The sequence below is a fragment of the Dasypus novemcinctus genome, chromosome 3, assembly GCF_030445035.2.
Source record: "Dasypus novemcinctus isolate mDasNov1 chromosome 3, mDasNov1.1.hap2, whole genome shotgun sequence".
Taxonomy (NCBI): Eukaryota; Metazoa; Chordata; class Mammalia; order Cingulata; family Dasypodidae; genus Dasypus; species Dasypus novemcinctus.
In genome coordinates, this window is record NC_080675.1 from 146,121,476 (window position 1) to 146,139,033 (window position 17,558).

The following is a 17,558-nucleotide window of genomic DNA, read 5'->3' on the forward strand; positions in this document are numbered from 1 at the left end:
AGGATGGAGCCAGAAATGGGTCCAACAATCCTGTCTGTGTGAGCTGAAATCAGCTGCAGTTGCCCAGAGAGGCTGCTGCAGGTTCCCCCAGCTTCCTTCCTGCCAGAAGTGGGTTATAGCCTAGACTAGGGCTACAATCCAACCTGAGTGGATAAAGCCAGTTCATACTTTCACTGATTTTCAATTAGCCCTGCTTCCCCTCTTGCCAGGTTAGAGTTAAAATGGAGGCTCCCGGCCTCCTGGCTTGGACAGGTTCAAACTTCAGCCGTTCATAGGATTGGAGTTTAGCCAGCCAAATTTATTAATCAATAGCTGAAATTGGTTCCCCACCATCTCTTCTCGCCTGTTTTTGGGAAATGGAGCTTCTAACTCCAAGCAAGGAATAGCTCCTGAGGCAGCTGGAGCCACCAGCAGAGGATGGGCTCTTGCCTCCATGGCATAGAGTCCTCTACTCATGAATCTTTACTGCAGATGGGCAGTCTCCTCCTTCTCTTCTTCCACGGGTATTGCAGGATGCTCCTCTGGTTTCCTGGAGCTCCCCAAACAGATTATTTAGATAGCGCTGGCTGATTACTAACTGTCCTGTAGGACAAGTGGACTCTTGGAGCTCCTTACTCTTCTGCCATCTTGCCCCCTCCTCAGCATGTAGTTTATTTTTGCACTTTGATTTAGTTGCATGCTGTTAAGAGAATTCTCATCCATACAGGTAAGTAGTTATTCACTAAAGGTCATCTTGCAATTTTAGGATATTCTTTAAATAATTTGATTTAGAATTTGTAAAGAGGAGAAGGAAGAATTTTTTTCAAAGTCAAATCACTGAAAAATCTTACCTTTTTTTTTTTTTTCAGAACTCCAAGTTAGCCCCAGATACTTAGAACTTATAATAAAAAAAATAAAAAGTAAACTGGCATATCATCTGTTATTGTGATGGTGCCACATGTGATTGCACAGCCATAGCCAGGGCATTTGCCAAGCAGATGGGCTTGTACCCATGCTTGGCATTTAGGTGAGTAGAGTTTGTATGTGAGAGAGAGTTTTAGTGTGTAGTTGTTTGTATAATTTTATATGAGCAGACATGTGCAGGCCTGAAATCCGAAGACCTGTGCAGAGATAAAACTCTCTTCATTAATGACATCTTCACTAGCATGTCAGACACAATCAGAGAAGGCAGAAAACATGTCATTTAGAGGCCTGTGCAAAATCTAGCCATGAACAGAGAAGCCCGAGTTAAGGTTTGGTGGTCACTTCAGGGTTAATATTTGGTGCCTTGTATAAATTCGGATGTGTACATTTTCTAACCATGGTTTAAAAAATCATTTAAAAGCCATTTTAAGGCATGAAATAGACATCCAGTTGGTGAAAGTGCCAAAAATACTGCTGTAAACCCATAGGGCTGTGAGAAATGCTTTTGGACCAGTGGGCCACTTGGGGACCATGGTGAGTTTGAGCCTTACGACCCTCTGCAGGGCAGAGAAATGAAGGTCACGGGCTGACGTTGAATCGGGCCTGAACGAGCAAACTGAGATTGAAGGTGGGTTCCCCATGTGGTAAGCAGGTGTAAGTCTGGCTGCCACAAGAAAGGCCCCTACAAGTACTTGAGGACCATCAAAAAATGAGGCCACCCAGGCTGCACAGGAAGGATGTTTCTTGAGAGAAGTCCCTTTTGTCAAGTATTTTCTTTATGTCCTGGAATTTTAATTGATGCCCCTGCAAACAGCCTCCTGTAATGATCTGAGCACTGCGTGTGGTATGGAGGCCATCTCCCTTGGAGGGAGGCCTGATGGGCTCTCCTCCAAGCTCTGCATTATTTCAGAGAAATTGCCTACAGATTAGAAGTTAATGGGGTGGGAGTAGTTGAAAGCTAGATGAGGCCTTACTACCCTAGTGGTGGAACTCTGGATGTCTTGACATGCCTCGACCTTTTGTGTCCTGCTAGCAGGGTCATTTGAACAGGGCTGTTCAGCAGAACTTTTACTCCAAGGGTCCTCCGATAAGGACCGGAGAAGGAAGATGTAAGTTATAAGGACATGTGATTCTTTGGGGGAGTCTCAACTGGAGATTTCCATCAAATCTTCCTTTTCATAAGCCAGTTACACATAAACAATTTTGTATGTTTTTCATGCCATGTAAATATATTTCAACTTGAAAAAAAATCCAGAGCGTCTTTTGTTTAAGTGCATTTGAAAATGTTCTGGGGAGAGGGCTATCGTTACTTGGTAGATGAGAAATGCACACACACATTACGGGATTTTTTAATATTTATCAAGGAAACCAATTGCATAACGATCAATTGGAAATGCAAGAGGATTTCTCTACCTCTAGAGGAAACGGGTTAAAATTTGAAGTTAGCTGCCAAGAAAATCCCTGAGAGGAAAAAGCATTTAAAGGGATTCGCAATTCTGATATGCAGAGATCTAGTTTCAAAATCCCTCCCCAGTTTTTGCCAAAACCACAGAGAAACAGAAAGCAATCTTTTCAGTCATTGTAGAAGATAGAAACGGCCTGAATATTAAGTAGCAAGTGTAGCTGTGCCTTCCTAGAGTCTGTAGTAATAAAAAGAGTCATAGTTAAATCTAATAGCAGAAGAGGTATTAAGATGTTAACTCTGGTTAGAGCTGGTTGGAGGTCGTCATTGAACCTTGGACAGGTCCTGGTGCCATGAAAATTTTAGGCAAGTAAAATGTTTGGCGCAAAGGATAGGCCACAGTTAGATTATGGAATGTTCGTCGTCTGTTACAAATTAGAGAGGAAATGACTCTAAGTAAAACATAAGTGTTTATATTTCTTAAAAACTTGCTCCAAATTGTGTATCTTTTTTGAATGCCCAATTTTTTATTTGTTTGTTCTTTGACAGATTAAAAGGAAACCCAATTTTCTCCCCAGAAGACGTATAATAAACGATGAGGACTGCCTACTCTAGCCAGCTAATAAAAATCTCTTTTGCGCCAGTCAGCTTGGTCCTTGTGCCTCCTTTACCTTATGGAATGCTGTAGTATTAACATTAAAATATGTTTGAAATGAAAACATAGACGAAAACAGAACTATTGAAAATGCCAAACAAGTAGTTAAAGCAGAAAGTGATATTGATCGGTGATTTTTATTTTAAATAGTTTTTGAAGAAATGTAGACATAATTAGAGAGATCACAGTTAAATGGTGATCTTTATAGAGCCCATGAAGGGGAATTCTGGATCATTTTAAGGGTTTTGTAGGTTGATGGCCTTAGGTCTAGTGTCTGGTTTTAGTTGTCTAAAACTTAAGATTTTCCTTTTTCTTGATATATACTTTATTAAAGTAATGTTACTTTAATGCTTGTCAGCTACTTGGCTTAGAAATGCAACTAAAAAGAATTGTGGAAAAGGAAAAGGTGGCTTTTAATGCAGCAACTGGAAAAGATTCTGAACACAGAAAGGAAGAAATGGGTTAAGGAAGGTTGTTATGTGTGAGGAAAAAAAAAGTCCAAATTAGTGATATTTGAGGTATGATATTTGAGTGAAAATGGAGACATTAGCCTGATTCCCCTAGAGGTAAAGAAATACATGTTAATTGGGAAGCTTCATCTGGTCATCAGTGTCCCCATACCCATGTCCAGGAAATAGATAGGGCAGGGGGAGGGGAAGGGAGGAGGACAGAAATGGGGTGGGGGTGGGGGGCCAAACCTGAATTATAATTGTTAAACTTCATGCTATTAATATGGTAGGGTAGAATTTGTGGAGCCCGGCATCTAAACTACTACCTAGTTGATGCTTAATACATGTTTGTTGAATGTTGAATGAATAAATTAATAATTATCTTTTTTGTAAAACAAATAGAAATGTTATCTTTCTTCACAAGGATGGTTCGTTAATTACAAAAGTAGGTTAAAGCAGGAAATCATGTAGATGATACACACACACCTTTAACCGTTTATTTTTAACTTAAAACACATGTACAGTCACTCACAATTTTTTGATGTGGGACCAAGGACTTCCCTTTGAGCCTGAACCCCTGATTGTCTTTTTTGCACAAACCGCACCCATCAGCATTATCTAAGGTTTCCATTTGGGTTTCTTTAAAGTGGCATGAGAATTTAAAGACATTCGCAAAGCAATCTGAGTACAGAATCATTCTAGGTTTTATTATTTTTGCCCCTAATCATTTACAGTTGTTTCATCCACACCTAATTTGCCAGCAGTTTATTCTTGGCTACTTGCCTTTGAGTCTTTCCAAAATTCAGCTTAGTTTTTGTAGAAACAGCTAACAACTCCTCTTCCATCTTGTGCTCTATTTCAATGGTATGTGCACTATTAAAAAAAAAATATATATATATATATAGTAATTAAAATGCGGGAACAAAAGGCATAAACAGGTTTGCAAACATGGTTGGCTCTATATGGCTACAACTCATCTATCTGGTGGGAGCAGAAGTGTTTAGGTATCCTGGTGAAGGACTTTCTGGAATCTTGTGGGAAACCTGGTAGGAGCGATCTGAATGGTAGGCATAGAGGACGGGGGAAATAAAGGAGTGCCTTGGAGGACTGCCCTGGCAACCCCCAACCTATAAAGTGATCTGGCAACCCCCAACCTATAAAGTGATGGCAAGTGTGCAGACCATATCAATTTTTCTTTCTGCCTGGCATAGCACAGCACCTGGACCCTGTCCTTATCACTCAATACTTGACTGTGGGTTTAGTTAGAATGTTCTGTACCAAGAAACGTTCAATGGAGTCAAGGTGCGATGATTGGGCTGCCAGCTACTCATTCTTTATGTACCCAACTAGATTCATATGCCGCAGGTCAACATTGGCCCTCGGGATTAGAACCCAAACTTCATTGTGTAGAAAGATCCATTTTAGAATTTTTTTCCCCCCATTTCTTCTGTTTCTCCAATAGGGAATTCTGGATACACTTAGAAAATCCTTTGTTTTTGAAAAAATGTCACCGTCACGGTAGCCTTTGCATTTCTTTAGTGACTGATATTTCCTCCTTTCCTCCCATTGTCTCCCACCCCCATTTCATTCTATCCTTTCATTCATTTATTCACTAGGTATTTAGTGTTAGCCTGGACTGGGGACCAGGACAGTGCTGCAAAGGAATATCAGAAACCATATCCTCAGACACTTACCATTGAGTAGGGGAATTAAATAGAGGGTGTTGTGTTTAAAAAGCAGTGCCACGACAGAACACCTCACTTTTCCTGAGACCCTGCTCCAGAAAACACAAATGGCCCCAAAGTTGAGAATCTGGAAATAAGCAATAAAAACCAATATGCTGTTAGAATAGGTGTCCCTAACTCTGTGCTTTTAAGTGGAAATGTTACTCCACGAAAGCTAGGCAGGCCTTTTCCCAGTGTTGTTTGGTCTTGGTTTAGTCGTCGCTTGGTTGTCTACAGGTTTCCAGGGCCAAGGCAGTTGAGAAGGGAGCGGCTTGAGAGGAGGCAGGCTCACGGGCAGCACATTAAGCCCTGCCTGTCCCCGGGGAAGGAGACTGCAGAGAGCCGGCTTCTGGGGCTCTCAGAAACAGTGCAAAAAGTCTGTTATGCTCCGAAGACCACTGTCCTGGGCTGCACAAATCAACTGATATTCACATCAGTGACCCTGAGCCATCTAAGCTAGGCTGCGTAAGCTCAGTATTCTCTGTGTGAAAAAGCAGGGGAAAGAAATAGAATACTTAAAAAAAAAAAGAAGTTTGGAGTTGAAGTGGTAAACTTCAATTTGTTTGAAATTTAGAATGCTCTGTAGTGAGGTTGGATAAATGAGGCTTTATCACATCCATTTATTTTCTGATTATTCTTATGAGTAATGACAGAAAATAAAATAGATGTGTCAAGCCACAGCCTCGTACAGCAGCCTAGCAGGCCGGGGGAAGAAAATCGATATGATAAAGTGGCAAATACTTGGTTTGTGAAAATGTTTTGTATCCTAACGAGGCCCCAGAATACATGGGTTGAGAATCCAGGTTGAGGAGAGGGAAGAAGAGATATGATGTGGGGCATTTTCAGGACTTGGAGTAGTCCTGGGTGGTGCTGCAGGGACAGATGCTGGACATTGTATGTCCTGCCATGGCCCACTGGGTGGACTGGGTGAGAGTGTAAACTACAATGTAAACCACTATCCACGTGGTGCAGCAGTGCTCCGGAGTATGTTCACCAAGTGCAGTGAATGTGCCGCGGTGATGAGGGGGGTTGTTGATGTGGGAGGAGTGGGGTGAGGGGGTGGGGCTATATGGGGACCTCATATTTTTTATTATAACATTAAAAAAAATAAATAAGGACAAAAAAAAAAAAGGAACCTAGGTTGAGTGACCAAAGGGCTTTGAAATAGGCTTTGCCACTTAGTAGGTGTGTGTGCCTTTGGTAAATGACTTTCTGTGCCTCAATTATCTCACCTGAGAAATGGGTATATTAGCAGTGTACACCTGATGGGATGGTTGTGGAGACTAAATGAAATAATTCTTGTAAGCACTTAGGTCAGTGGTGACATGTTTTAGTCTTCATTGACTAATGTTATTTGTAACCCATTTCTCTCCATTGCATTCTTTATTTTTTAACGTATGAAGATGAAGGTAGAGGGTTGAACTGAACACCATAAAATGCAGCCTTAGCAAAAAATTTTGGTCCTCAGAGTGTTGTAGGTAGGGATTTCACTTTAATGCTAAGATGTTGGCTCTCTTTTGCGAAGTTCAGTATAATTTTATTAGTGATCAAATTGCTCCCAATATCTCTTGGGTTGTATTAACTAAAGAAGAAAAGAAGTAAAGATTTTTTTTTTCTGTGTTTCTTGTTTTGTTACTTGATATACTCAAGTGGTGTTGAGTTCATTGAGATAATCCAACGTATACAGTGGCTGTGACATGATCCCACCCTCACTGGAGGTGGGGGGTGGGGGGAGTCAGCCAAGCCAAATACAGAAGCCCAGAGTCCCAGTTCCATGATGTAAATCTTGTACTGAATTTCGATGGGCATTATTTTCTCCATGAGGAAAGAAAATGATTGAGTGTTTCAAATCTACAACGGTGCTGGGTAAGTGGCATAACTGTGTGTGTGTGTGTGTGTGTGTGTGGGTATGTGAAATGTTGGGCTGTTCTTGACTGCAAGGTGAATCGGAAAGTCTTGGTAGGAATGTGGCTTCCCCCGCTGCTTGGAGGAGACTGTATGATTCGTTTGCCAAAGGCCCTGGTAGCCTTCAATCTGTCAAAATGTTGCAAGCTGGGAGCAGTTTGCCAAAGCAAACTATCAAAGTGAAATAACACACGAGTTGCACACACACAGACACACACATACTCTCCTGTTTCCCAAACATTAATTTCAAATTGGGTCAGGAGGAACATGGATTGGGGCTAGGTTACTGGTGTTTTGAAGAGGTGTGGGCACAGCTACAAACTACCAATTAGATAGGTATGTGTGAGTGGGGTGGGGTATCCTAAAAGAGAGTCTGCTGAGCAGGGGTGGGAAACTTCCAAGCCTTGGCAGAATTTCACCTGGCCCCTGGGGTTATATATTGCTCCGGTTGCTGTTATTGCAGCCCAAAGAATAATTTCTCTTCTGGGGGAACTTATTCTATTCCATTCAGAGCAGAGACCATTTAATAACTAAGATTTTTTTTTTTTATCACGGAATGAATTTTATGGGTACCCCCGTGCATTTAGAAACAAAGTATATGGACATCTAAATTTAACTTGTGCTGCATTTTTGCAAGAAGAGGCACTAACATTGTTGTCATACTTTGTGTAACTCCTATGAGATCAAGCTTTTTTTGAGGGTTACATAGAAATTTAAATCCCAACCAATTTTTATAAATCCCCATAGAAGAACTTTAAAAAAGCCCTTAAAGTTACTCTGGGCATTTTAGAATATGTTTGTTTACATTATTTCTACTTGCCTTGAAATTTCATAGGTTGTTAAGATGATGAAACATCATTCATTAATTTAATGAATTAAGCTTTTACTATTTATCAGACATTTCGCTTGGTGCTGGGAAATAAATTAGTGACAAACTCCCTGCTGCTTTCATGGAGCTTACATTCTGGTTGGGGGAGGGAGACATTTAAATAAAGGCATACTGTGTGAGATAGTGCTATGGGGAAAAGTAAATAGGCTGGCCTGGGAGAGGAAGTGCTGTTTTATATAGAGGAGCATTTGAGCAAAGATCTCAAGGAGGTGAGGGAAAGGAACGTTTGAGCAGAGACCTGAAGGAGGTGAGAAACAGGCTGAAGAATTATCTGGGAGCAGAGTTGATCAGGCAACCTGGAATGCAGTTTCCCCGAGGTGGAGGAAAACCTAGAGTCTTTCCTCTTCTAATCTTTCACTTCCTCTCTTACCTCCAGCCCCCTGAATGTTGTGGAAGTGCAACTTCAATCAGTGGTTATGCAGAACTGCCCCTGGTTACGTTGCAAATATGTGGCGTCAGTGCCTGCCAAGAGCTTTGAGGAGCTGCTGGTTTGTTTGTTTGTTTTTAAAACAAAACCACAGCAATCTGGTTTTCTTTTTAAAAGAGTAAACAGTGCCAGAAAGTATTATAGATTATTCAACTTTTCAAGCACAGGTTCATAATACGCTGTCTCTCACATTAATTCATTTGTGGTAGGCAAGCATATTATTCCCATTTTATAGATGAGAATATTGAAGCATAGAGAGAGGTAATTTTTCCCAACCACAACCAAAGAGCACGGACTTCTGTGTCGTGATGCACGTGTACTTGATTTAGAGGACAAAGAGGTTCCAGTATGGATACACTAGAAAATAATGCTTCTTTTCCCACCACTGTCTTCAGACCCGCTTTCTTTTAAATGATCCTTCCCCCATCTCTGGAAGGCATCTTGGGCAGCTTTTCTAAAAGTAGGTTGCAGGTTTAGCAAACAATTTTATTTTTGAGTCTTAAAAAGGTCCAAAAAAGTTTGTGGGTTGAGGTGAGGTAGGGGTATGGATAGCTTTATTGGTTGAATGTCTGTATTTTTAGTCTTGCGGGTTTTTTTTTTTTTAGGAGGTACTGGGGATTGAACCCAGGACCTCGTACATGGGAGGCAGGTGCTCAACCACTTGAGCTACACCTGTTTATCCAGGTTTTGGTTTTAATGTAAGACATCAGTAACTTTACCATCTAGACCTGCCTGTGTAACTTTTTTTTTGAAAGATTTAGTTATTTTTATTTCTCTCCCCTTCCCCGCCCCTCCTCCCAGTTGTCTGCTCTCTGTGTCCATTTGCTATATGTTCTTCTGAGTCTGCTTATATTCTTATCAGTGGCATCCGGAATCTGTGTCTTGTTTTTGTTGCGTCATCTTGCTGTGTCAGCTCTCCATGTGTGCGGCACCATTCCTGGGCAGGCTGCACTTTTTTCGCGCTGGGTGGCTCTCCTTACGGGGCGCACTCCTTGTGCGTGGGGCTCCTCTACGTGGGGACACCCCTGTGTGGCACTCACTCCTTGCGCGCATCAGTACTGCACATGGGCCAGCTCCACACGGATCAGGAGACCCTGGGTTTGAACCTTGGACCTCCCATGTGGTAGGCGGACGCCCTATCCGTTGGGGCAAATCCGCTTCCCCTGCATGTGTAACTTGAACAGCATGGATCTGTGTTTCTGTGCATTGGAAGCACAGACATAGAATGTTTGTATCATTATAGAATGATTCTATCCCACAACTGTGGTCTAGATCCTAAGTGAGTTATAAACCAATTCTTTCATCCTTTTCACCACTAGTTTTATTTTATATTTCCCCAAATAGATTTTTGTCTATTTGGGAGTGAATTTTGTCTATAGATACACTACATTAAAAAGAAAGTCTAGTCATATATTAAGAAATTAAATCTTTCATCCTTTAAAGCTTCTTTCTTCTCCTGAATGGGGCCGTGTCCAGCTCAGAAACATGAATTGAGGAAGACAAGGCTGGGCTGGTTTAACACCCTAGTTCCCTTCCTCACCCCACTTTCTGCCAGTGTTAATTCCTCCAGGCTGGAGCAGGGGAGAGGAGAGGTAACTGGGCAGAAGGATCTGGATGGATGGGTGTCCAGTGCGATCTGGTGTGCTGCCCTCGGGATGGCAGGTGTCTAAGCATTTGCTCTCCCGTCTTGGAGTACTTTTGTTGGTCCTGTAGGGAACCCCCCTCACTGGGCGTCTTCTGCTGTACCATACCCTGGCATAGGCTATGTAATTACTGGTGACCCCTTGCAACCCCCACCCCCCCAGCACCTGCCCTCCAGGGGTACATACCACACACCACCTTTCTTTTGGGCTGGTCTAACCCTGTGGAGCAGTCTTCTTCAGTGAGGTCCTTTCTAGGTAACTCAAGCCCAGCTTGTTTCCATGGTGCCTGTATATAGAGTTCATGGGAAAGACAGAGTATCTCCTGCCCTTCCAAGCACTAAAAATACAGGATGCTTCTACCCCAGCCCTTTTCCTCTGCTCCACCCTTTAAGACCAGGTTTTGACCTTTAGATGCTTTTCAGGGCAGAATCAGGCACCATTCTCTATACCTCAAATGCCAGGGGATCCAGATCTAGCTCTTCAAATGGTTGTTCCCCTGCTTGGGAAGAGTCCCCACTCTTCTTCCCCTGTAGGGCGGGAGAGGGGTAGTTCTTAGTGCGCCTCCATTTCTCCTGAAGGAAATCCACACCTAGCCACCTTTTTCCCGTTCTCCAGTGTTATCACTCTCACGGGCCCGAGAAGGGTGATGGTCTGTGGCCCAGAACCTAGGCCACCTGCATAAGGGTCCAGCCCTTCTCTTTGCAGTGTGTGGATACTCCCTGCCTTGGTCCTCGGCTTTAGGGCCTGAGCTGCAATTCTAAGACCACAAGAAAGGCCGCACTTAACACCTTGCTAGATATCCCTTGTTCTCTGCTCTTATGACTTTAATATCCAGTCTGTCCTTACCCATTCTGTATGGTGTACCAGGGCCTGGACTCATTAACCTTTAAGGTGGGGGAAGGTTAGAATTTGGGTATTTCTAGAAAGGGCAGGGAGGTTTTTTCCTGTAAAAATTTTATTATGCATGGGGAAGGGGGGCCAGTCTCTTTTGGCGGCTGCTTTTCTCGTGGCAGCCAGGACGGTGTTCAGCGCCTCTCTCTTCCTCTTGGCTCAGATGTGTGTAGCCACCCTTTTTTGATGACCTAGAAGGCCCACATGTCCTTGGAGACCTAGAACAGCTCCTTGGCATGCTGCTTTTATGGGGTGAAGCCACACACCCCCAGGATCATGTCCCACACGAGCTTGGGTGCTTGATGAGGCACCTGCCGTGGCACCCATGCCTCAGCTTGCTTGCCACCTCACAGCCCTTGAGGATGCCCACGGCCGAGGGGTATTTCGGAGCCACAGCTGCTGCTCTTCAACGGCTGCCACGGTGGCAGGGAGATTTTTTAACTGCACAGGCCCTAACTACATTCACACAGGTTTTCTTCCTCTCCACCCCAACATGGTGAGGTTTGTTTGACTGGGGCAGTATTCACATCTCTCCATTATGTTGGTGGCCTCTCAAAGGTCAAAAACCACTGGGTTATTTGAACTATCATATCTGCTCACCCCTGAAAGCCTCTGACATATTTGCCCTCAAGGTTGAACCACAAAAGAGGTTCAAATGACCACAACTAAGTGGAACCAGGGGCCTTTTTGCAGGGATGATTACAGTAATGCCATTGATGAGTTGAGATCAATGTTGTTTGGGCATTTGTCTTTTTTTAAGTCTACTGGTCTTTCCTCTGACTTACTAACTAGACCAGGTGGTTTCACCTCTGTTATCTTCATCGATCCTTACAGATGAGAAAATTGAGGCTTAGAGAATTGAACTTGCCCAAGATTACCCAGACTGCAATGGCATTGTTGGGATTCTAGCCTCCATGTGCTTTAAATCAGAGCTTCACCTTCTCTCTCTTTTTTTTTTTTTTTAAAGATTTATTTAATCCCCGCCCCCGGTTGTCTGTTCTCTGTGTCTGTTTGCTGCATCTTGTTTCTTTGTCTGCTTCTGCCGCAGGGGAAGTGTGGGCGGCGCCATTCCTGGGGAGGCTGCACTTTCTTTCGCGCAGGACGGCGCTCCTTACGGGCGGGCGCACTCCTTGCGCGTGGGGGGGGCACCCCTGTGTGGGGGGCACTCCTTGCGCGCATTAGCACTGCGCGTGGGCTAGCTCCACACAGGTCAAGGAGGCCCGGGGTTTGAACTGCGGACCTCCCATGTGGTAGACGGACGCCCTAACCACTGGGCCAAGTCCGTTTCCCCCTTCACCTTCTCTTCAGCACATCCTGCTATCTCTGAGCCAGCGAGTTCCTTTTTTCTCACTTTCCCTTCATTTGATGACAAACCCTAATCAGGGCTGGTGATGGGGGACTTAACACAGTTAATCCCACCCAGGGAGAACAGTTGTAACATTAGAGGGCTAAGGACAGGCAGAGGAAAGTTCTGAGGAAAGCCTGGGGTTTAAGGAGGAGAACTCTCCTGACCAGGCTCAGAACACCCCTTTTTACACCCATCTTGCCACCCACAGAAGGACCAAACTCTAGACACTTACCTGTGTTAGGCATGGTGCATTATCTTATTCTGTCCTCCCCAAATCTCCCAGGCAGCTTCTAATATTATTCCATTTAACAAGGGAGGAGACTGAAGCTCAATGAGGTTAAATATCCTGACCTAGAAACCCTGCTGGTAAGTGATGAAGGTGAGATTAGATCCCAGATCTACCCCATGCCAAGGCCCTGCTGACCTTTGCCACGGCACTGTGCTGCACCTAGTGGGGCTGGCCCTTTGCATTTTAACTGGGTCCCAGAGTCCAGGTTGGACCTTGCAATGAGATGGAGAGTCCTCCTTTGCATTCTGTGATACTGCCCGGAATTTACTCACAGCCCACCCTGTTGTTTTCCTCTGCAGTGTCCTGAGTTCCCTCCTGCTTACTGGATTCCAGCTTGTCTACCCACAGCCCTCCACTGAACACCGAAAGGTAAGCCATGGCTGTTCAGAAGCTTTCCTTGTTTCTCTTTGGAGGTGAGTCACATGCCCTGGGAGGAAGCATCATCACAGAATACTCACCAGTCCTTCCATCTCACCAAAGCCCTTGGAGTTAAAAGAGTCTGCTTTGTACTGGTGTCAGTTTGAATGGAGCAGTGGAGGAGAGGTCAATGAAGAGACTGTACAAATGTATGGAGAGGGCTTAAGGAGATTTCCAAAGAATGGTGGCATACCAGCATGAAGCTTTTACCCCCTTTAGACCTGAAGGGGCAAGAGGGAGGGGTGATTAGAGAGAAAGCTGTAGCTATAGCTGTGGCTGGAACTATGCGAGAGGGACCCCTGATATGGAGGTATGGTCTCTGTTAGAGACACAGCTGCTGGGGACCAGTGGCCTGGCAGGGAGGGAGCTGGGAAATAAGAACCCATTTTCTCTTTCCTCCAACCCTCCATCTCCTGCGGCTGACTCTTTGGCTGAATCCAAGCAGAAGACAAGAAGCCTTGATGCCATGCCCCAAGGCCAGCCCCAAGGGCCACAGTGCTGGGTGGAGAAGGTGGACAGAGCATTTGGAGGGGCAAACAGTATCGAACTTCTGTGTGTTTCAATGGACACATAGCTGTTGCCTATATAATCCTAATCCTGTCCTGCAAAAGAGCAGGTGCTTGATGAATGTTTCCTTAGAAATAGATGTATGATAAGACTCTAGAAACTCTGGGAAAGTTCCTAAAATCTTTTTCTGCTACTTAGGAGCTCCCATGTCTGCTTGTAATGAAATGCAGACACCCTTGAGAGGAATAATAGATCATGCATTTGTATCTAAGTGTGAATGTGTTTGTTGGATCTTTGCCTGAAACATGGTTTTGGTAGGTGAAGTCTGGGAGAGAAAGGGGGCTGAGAAAAGAGGCTATGTGTACTGGTTTACCTAGATATGGCCCTTCTTGGAGGCACTTCTTGAATTTTAATGAAAGTGCTTCTTGTTTGTTTAGTCTAGTTTCTTTTAGTCTGTGGATTATATTATATTCTGGCTGTTTTTCTGGGCCAGGTATTGTACTGTATCTCCTCTAGGATGGCAGTTCATTGAAAGTGGACTTGTACCTCTCTTGGTCATTGTCCTATTCCTGGCTCTTGGAATAGAGTCCAGAATGTTGTAGGTGCTCAATAAAATAGTTGTTGAATGTCTGAATAGCATTATTTTGTTGGATTCACTTGGAAATATATACCCCCTTGCTGCACTGCGTTCATTCATAAGTCCAAGAATCAAAAGGGACAACTGTCTGTTTTCTGCATTGAGTTTTATTATTTATTATTGGTTTTGAATTATTGGTGTTGTTAATCCTAATAGTTGAATTAGTCTACTAGTGTTCTTTTTTGTTGTTGTTGCTCAAATGGACCATTATAGTTGAAAATATTTTATAAATAATTTATTTTGCTATCTCCCTTAATTTTTTCAAAAGTTAGACTGAATGATATATGCATAGCATGAACAAAAGGTTCCCAAATAGGTATTTCCTTCACCCTTCCTAAAAGGTTTGTTTCAAGAAATGTTTTAAAAGAGGTTTATGAGTTGCTTTAGTATGTTGAGTTTTTAAAAAATTAGCAAAAAGTATCATATCTTGGTATATATGGTACCTTCATGTAATTAAAAGTTAGCAGTTCATAGTTTTTATAAAAATTTTTTCAAAATAACTTCTAGAATACTTTACTTAGAGGACATTCATTTTAGAATAGTTCTCAAATATAATAAATATGTACATTTTGGCTGCCAGGGTTGTCACTATTTACCCACGGGGAGAAAGAATTCAGTGCTTTCTTGGGTGGTGAATTTGTTCTTGCTGATGTTTTATTGGAGCTTTGCAGAGCTGTGGCTGTCATCTTAGTGACAGCCTGGCAGCAGCAGCAGTATTGGCAATAGTAGCATCCGTTCATCCTGACAAGAGAAGAAAGAAGGAGACACTGTAAAGCAGGGGTCAGCAAATCTTTTCCGTAAAGGTATTTTAAGCTTTATGGCCTATGTTGTCTCTGTTGCAACCACTCAACTCTGCTGATAAAGTGCAAAAGTGGCCATAGACAATACATAAACAAATGAGCATCTTTTTTTGTAAATAAAATTTTGTAAATTTTTTTTACAAAAACAGATGATGGGCTGGATTTGGCCCTTGGGCTACCTCTGCTCAAAAGTTAGGATAGGGAAGAGTTAGCTGCAAAGATATGTAGTTTGGAATTGGAAGTTAGAGGTTGTCTCCTCCTGGGACTTTCAGGAATACAAAGTATTTAGGAAAAATACATATATTTCTTCGTTAAAACATAAGAATCATGATTGCTATATCAAATTGTTTTCATTACTTAGATAAATCATACTTGAATTCCTGCTGACCCATTGTTTTATGGCAAAATCTGCTCCCAGACCTTAGCTGGGAGCAGCAGAAAGAATTAGAAAAACATTTATGGTAAATTCTTAAGGGACAGCATTACTAATTTGTGCGTATTGTAGTTTAGTATGTATATGAAAACTAGCCACTAAAAGATGTATTTTTTCTTTCTCTTTATAATGGCATGTCCAACTTTAGCATATGGAAGCATTTCTACAGCATAAGTTGTTCTGAGGAAAAGACATAATTTGTAAATGCTGTCAAGTAAAATATGCATTTCTAAATACTGCTCGAGTGACGGGATACATCTCTGTAAAACTGTCCCATAATAGTTCAGGAAAAGAAACCCTAGTGCAGAGAGTATAAGTAGCTCCTTCCAGATATTTCTATCCAGAGATATCCCTTCCTTCTACAACATGGACAGTACCACAAAGGATTACTCAACCTCCATTCTTGGTAATTATCTAATGATACTTGAGAAATTATTATATTTTTGAAACTTTCTGTGGCTTCATTTGCAGACAAGATGAGTCCAAGAGCAGGAAAAACTAGACTAAGACTTTGATAAAAACAATATGTTGGTTGGAAGGGAAAAAATGTGTACTGTAGAAAGCTTTTAAATTAATGAAATTGTTCTTCTGCCTGTACAACAGACATTCTCTGAGTAAGCTGCGGTGCAGGTTATAATGTGTATGGTCAATATGATCTCTGCAGGAAAGAATTGTGAAACACCGTATCTTTTAACACCTACAAATGGAAAGACAAACACATGCAATTTATCCACAACTGTTCACCTTGTATATTTTTAAGGTTTACTTTTCATTAAAAATATGCATGTTTATTATAGGAAATTTGGAAAAACTAGAAGAAGGAGATAAAAACTCACTCTAGGGCCACCAGCCAGGGGGAACCACTCTTCAACCTGTTATTTATAGAAACTTTCAAACAAAGAAACCAGAGACACTACAGAGTGAAGTAAGGGCGAAGTAAAATATTTGTTTTGCTCACTGATAAGCAGGTCATAATGAGAACAGCAGAGACCTCGTGATGGGTTTAGAGCCCATTGTGACTGCAGTAGGATGTACAGTCAATGATTTCAAGTTGCCTCTTGACTATGTCATGTAGTTGGATATTGAACAGAAAGCCTAGAGAAGGACTAGAAGAAGTTTTAGGTTGCATAAAAGATTCTTATATTGTTGCTGTATTCAAGAAAAAGAAAGGAAAAAACAGTAATGTTTCTAGAAGAAAGCATGTGAGAATTTTTTCATGATTTGGGGTAGGCAAAGACTTCTTAAATAAGGCACAAAAAACACCATAAAAGAAGAAATGATGAACTATATTAAACTTTAGAACTTTTTGTTTATCAAAATATACCATAAAAATCAGTGAAATGATAAGTCATAAAGAAGGGGAAGAGGAAACGGACTTGGCCCAGTGGTTAGGGCGTCCGTCTACCACATGGGAGGTCTGCGGTTCAAACCCCGGGCCTCCTTGACCCGTGTGGAGCTGGCCCATGTGCAGTGCTGATGCGCGCAAGGAGTGCCCTGCCACGCAGGGGTGTCCCCCGAGTAGGGGGGCCCCACGCGCAAGGAGGGCGCCCCGTAAGGAGAGCCGCCCAGCGCGAACGAAAGTGCAGCCTGCCCAGGAATGGCGCCGCCCACACTTCCCGTGCGGCTGATGACAACAGAAGCGGACAAAGAAACAAGGTGCAGCAAATAGACACAGAGAACAGTCACCTGGGGGAGGAGGGGATTAAATAAATAAATAAATCTTTAAAAAAAAAAAAAAGAAGGGGAAGATGTTCACAGTAATATATTTGACAAAGATTCATATCTAAACAACTTAAATCATTTGTGTATAAATGTACATATCCTTTAAAAAGTTAAGCAATCCAATTTTTAAATGGACAAAAGTGTTGACCAGGCAAACAGGCACTTCGCACAAGAGGATATCCAAATAGTCAATAAGCATATAAAAATATGCTCAATCAAAATCTTTAGTCTGGAGAGAAATTCAAATTAAAATCTCAATAAGATAGCACCAGAATGGCCAAAATGAAGAAATACTGACAGTACCAAGTGCTTGGGAGGATGTAGAGCAACTGGAACTTTCTACATTGGTGGTAGTAATTAAAAATGGCACAACCACTTTGGGAAAGGCATTTGGAAGTATGTCTTAAAGTTACACATATGCCTATTCTGTGACCTTGTTATTTTGCTAAGTATTTATCCAAGAGAACTGAGTGTATATATCCACCAGAACACATGGATAAGAATTTTTGTAGCAGTT

The 17,558-nt window shown here is 42.4% G+C and overlaps 1 protein-coding gene across 2 annotated transcripts in view; it reads left to right on the forward strand.

Moving 5' to 3' along the window:
* Window positions 1-17,558, forward strand: part of THSD4 (thrombospondin type 1 domain containing 4) — a 634,788-nt gene that overhangs the window by 40,418 nt on the left and 576,812 nt on the right. For both annotated transcript variants that reach the window (XM_058294432.2, XM_004451032.4), the window contains exon 3: window positions 12,825-12,894. In XM_058294432.2, coding sequence (XP_058150415.1) covers window positions 12,825-12,894 — 70 coding nt within the window. The remainder of the gene's footprint in view (window positions 1-12,824; window positions 12,895-17,558) is intronic.